The 3,365-nt window shown below is 52.9% G+C and overlaps 2 protein-coding genes across 3 annotated transcripts in view; one reads left to right on the forward strand and one right to left on the reverse strand.

Annotated features, from left to right (window-relative positions):
* The window catches only part of FKBP10 (FK506 binding protein 10, 65 kDa), a 10,276-nt gene that overhangs the window by 5,094 nt on the left and 1,817 nt on the right, over positions 1–3,365 (reverse strand). Inside the window, exons 1-2 of one of the 2 annotated variants that reach the window (XM_010842537.1) lie at positions 3,014–3,348; positions 354–499 (exon numbers count right to left, since the gene is read on the reverse strand). In XM_010842537.1, the coding sequence (XP_010840839.1) occupies positions 354–499; positions 3,014–3,261 (394 nt within the window). In that variant the 5' untranslated portion in view covers positions 3,262–3,348. Of the gene's footprint in view, positions 1–353; positions 500–3,013; positions 3,349–3,365 lie in introns of those variants that run through there. The other variant, XM_010842538.1, reaches the window with a different exon arrangement.
* The window catches only part of P3H4 (prolyl 3-hydroxylase family member 4 (non-enzymatic)), a 7,921-nt gene continuing 7,815 nt past the window's right edge, over positions 3,260–3,365 (forward strand). Inside the window, exon 1 of the mRNA XM_010843111.1 lies at positions 3,260–3,361. Coding sequence (XP_010841413.1) covers positions 3,260–3,361 — 102 coding nt within the window. The remainder of the gene's footprint in view (positions 3,362–3,365) is intronic.

Genomic DNA, 3,365 nt, shown 5'->3' on the forward strand with positions numbered 1-3,365 from the left:
ATATTCTATCTCCTTAGAGAATAAATTATTAAGCAATAATAGAAAACATCCTTCTTAAGGTGTATAGTCATTTAAAAGAGAACCTCAAAGGTGGAGAATCACAAATAAACAGATGGTACAATCTTATCAGCCTGGTGATGAGAAAACTGTCGAAGGTGCTTGTTTCTTTCTAACAAAGAAAAGGGGCAGGAGACCCAAATGTGAGTCCCAGGCTTGTTGCTATTCAGTCTGCGCATGCAGTGTGACCTTGGAAGTCACTCTCCCTCTCTGAGCTTCCGTTTTCTGGCCCTGGGGTCCCTGCTTCTGCCTCCCGATCTCCTCCATCCCCAGGCCCGGGCCCCAGCCCTCCTCACCCACGCCGATGCTGCCATAGCCTAGGTGCGGAGGCACAATGAGGCGTCGTCGTTCATTGACACACATGCCCATGAGGCCTCGGTCCATGCCAGTGATGAGGCGCCCCACGCCTACCACGATGGCCACCAAGGTGTGGCGGTCATAGCTGGGGAGGGAGGGGACAGATGCGATGCAGTGACCTCTGCTCATGATCACATACATGCCCGGGAGACACACACACACACAATCCCCCTCCCTACACACACATGTCGATCCACCGGCTCCTTGTCTCCTCTTCAAGCCTCCCCTGAGGTGGGCCGCAACTCTCACCTCAACAGGGTGGGCTGTGACAAAAGGAGGTCCCAGAGGAGGCCGGAGTGGGAAGTACAGACACGGGGATCAGAGGGCGGCGGAGCAGGGGATTGGGGTTGGGAAGACCAGTTATCCAGCAGGAAGAAATGCTAAAGCTTGACTTTTTTGCTTGTTGTTGGTGGTGGTTGCAACATGGGGCATGGGGACATGGGGGGATCATAGTTCCCATGCCAGGGATCAAACCCTTGCCCCCCTGCATTGGGAGCTTGCAGTCTTAACCACAGGACAGCCAGGAAAGTCTCAAAATGCTTGGCATTCTGCATTCATTATGTTATATAATCCTGTCCCCTAAGAAGTGGGCATTATTATTATTTTTGGCAGCACCACATGCTTTGTGGGTTCTTAGTTCCCCAACAAGGGACTGAACCCTGGCCATGGCAGTGGGGAATTTCCAAAATGGGCTTTATTGATTTTATCTTTCCTAGGAGAAAAACTGAGACTTGAGAGACCAAGTGACTTGCCCAAGGTCACACAGATAATGTGTGGTCTGTTGAACTCCACAGCCCACATGTGGGCCACCAAACCATCAATTCACGGAGGAAAGGAAGGGAAAGCAGAGCTGGCCAAGGATAGGAATAGGTTTTCAATTTTGAAAAGGCCTATTCTAAAACTGCCATAGCTTTTGTTTTTGGTTACAGTTTTAACTTACAAGTTTTCCAAAATTAAGGAAGGATGAGAGATTGGCATTTTGATGGAAGGAGTCATGAGTGGTGAAAGTCTTCCAAACTCAGCACTTCGTGAACTGGGCCCAGCAGAGTCCCCAGCAGGGAGGTCATTCGCCAATTCCCAACCCCACTTCCACTCTGTGGCCACGGGCTCAGAACTGTACTCCTGGCTACTCCCCAGGCCACATTTTGCCCACTGAGATGGTTGCATGTCTGGCCTGCTCACTTCACAGAGCCCTTATTAGAGCTCAAGCATGGCAAGAAGTTTCTACCAGTTAAACCAGAGTTCTCCCCAGAGTCAAGGCTAAGGTGTGCTGAAGCTGCTTGCAAACCATCAAGTTCTGTGTGAAGTTCACTTTATCATCTTGAGTCCTAACAGCAGCCTTAGGAAGTAGGGACTCATTTTTTCAGAATGCTTTTTGATCTCCATTTTTCAGATGAAGGAAGTAAAGCTTAAAGAGGCAAAACTCCTTGTCCATGATTACAGTCTGGGTTTGAACCCAAGGTCTTGGTCTCAGGAGTTCGTGTTCTGCCTGGCTCCAAAGCTATGGCCCTTCTTTAAAAAATTAACTAATTAATTATAATTTGGCTACACTGGGTGCAGCATGCAGGCTGTGGCATGCAAACACTCAGTTGCCGTGGGTGGGATCTAATTCCCTGACCAGGGACAGAACCTGGGCCCCCAGCATTGGGAGCATGGAGTTTTAGCCACTGGACCACGAGGCAAGTTCCCATGGCCACTAATTTCTGCAGGCTGAAGTGTGTGTTTTGGTGACATCTCTAAGAGGGACTGACTTCTTGGGGTGTGGTGTGGGGGCTTGTGTGTGTGACCACCAGGACCCTAATTTTAACTGAGGCTGACCTGGCGTATAGCCCTGCCCCCACTAAGAAAAATGAACTTGCTAGAGCAGACCAGAAGCTTGGGCCAGACCAGAAGCCAGTCTCTCAAATCCCAAAGATGGGCTGCAGCACTGACCTGGTGGAGCCAAGATGGAGAAGGAGGCAGGAAAACCCTCGGAGGAGCCCAGGGTGGCATGTGTGACTGTGACACGTAGACAGGTCCCTACACCAATCTGTGCCCTGCACTCCCTGATCCATCCTGCTGTCTTAGAAGGGCCACCTGCTTTACCCCACTGGCTGCTGAAAACCCCCACCCCTTTCCCCCCAAACCTCCGCTTACTCCTTCTCTAAACACAAAGGCACTGAAACCTGGGGCTGGAACCACAAAGGGAGTCAACGTGGATGGAAAGGTCGAGGGTCCTGTGCTGAGATCCCTGGACGATTCGCACGCAGCAGGGACCATGCCCTTCCCCCACCTCTATGAACCAGAACACCCCCTCCTTGGCTATAAATAAAACGCCGAGTTCCTCTCGATTCTCAAGCACTTTGGAGGACAGAGGAGGCTTGTGTGAAAGCAAATGAGGTCTTTTGAGAGGCGAAAGTTTGAAACTGAGGGCAGAGATGTCCGGGGAGATGTCTAGTTGTCCCACTCAGGGTGCTGTTTGCGGCTGGGGGATCGCGGTGTGAGGAGGCGCATGCAGACACAGCTTAAAGGCGACAACAAGGGAACCCTAAGACTGAGAGAGCCTGGCCCCAAGCTCGGGGAAGAGAAATGGTGAGTCTGGGGGCACCCAAGCCATTACCTCGAGTCAAATTTCTTGCCGTCCTCGAAAGTACCGTTGTAATGGTAGCGCACAAAATCCCCCATCTGCACTTCCCGGGGACAGACCCTGGGGATGTGGTACCTCTCGATGACCACATCTTCCAGGGGGCCGCCGGCCGGGCTGGCGCGGCCCAGCCCCCTCCCCACGGCCTGCACCAGCAGCAGCAGCAGCAACTGCAGCAGGGGGAGCCGGAGGAGGGTGTGGCTGGGGGGGCCCGCGCGGAGCATGGTGCCTGGAGCTGGGACGGCCGGCAGTGAGGGCGAGAGAGAGTGCGGCGGCTGCCAGACTCCTTCCCCTCTTCTCCTAGAGCAGGCTCCCCCTCTTCCTGTGC

The sequence above is a fragment of the Bison bison genome, unplaced genomic scaffold (genome assembly GCF_000754665.1).
Source record: "Bison bison bison isolate TAMUID 2011002044 unplaced genomic scaffold, Bison_UMD1.0 scf7180017864180, whole genome shotgun sequence".
NCBI classification, from domain to species: Eukaryota; Metazoa; Chordata; class Mammalia; order Artiodactyla; family Bovidae; genus Bison; species Bison bison.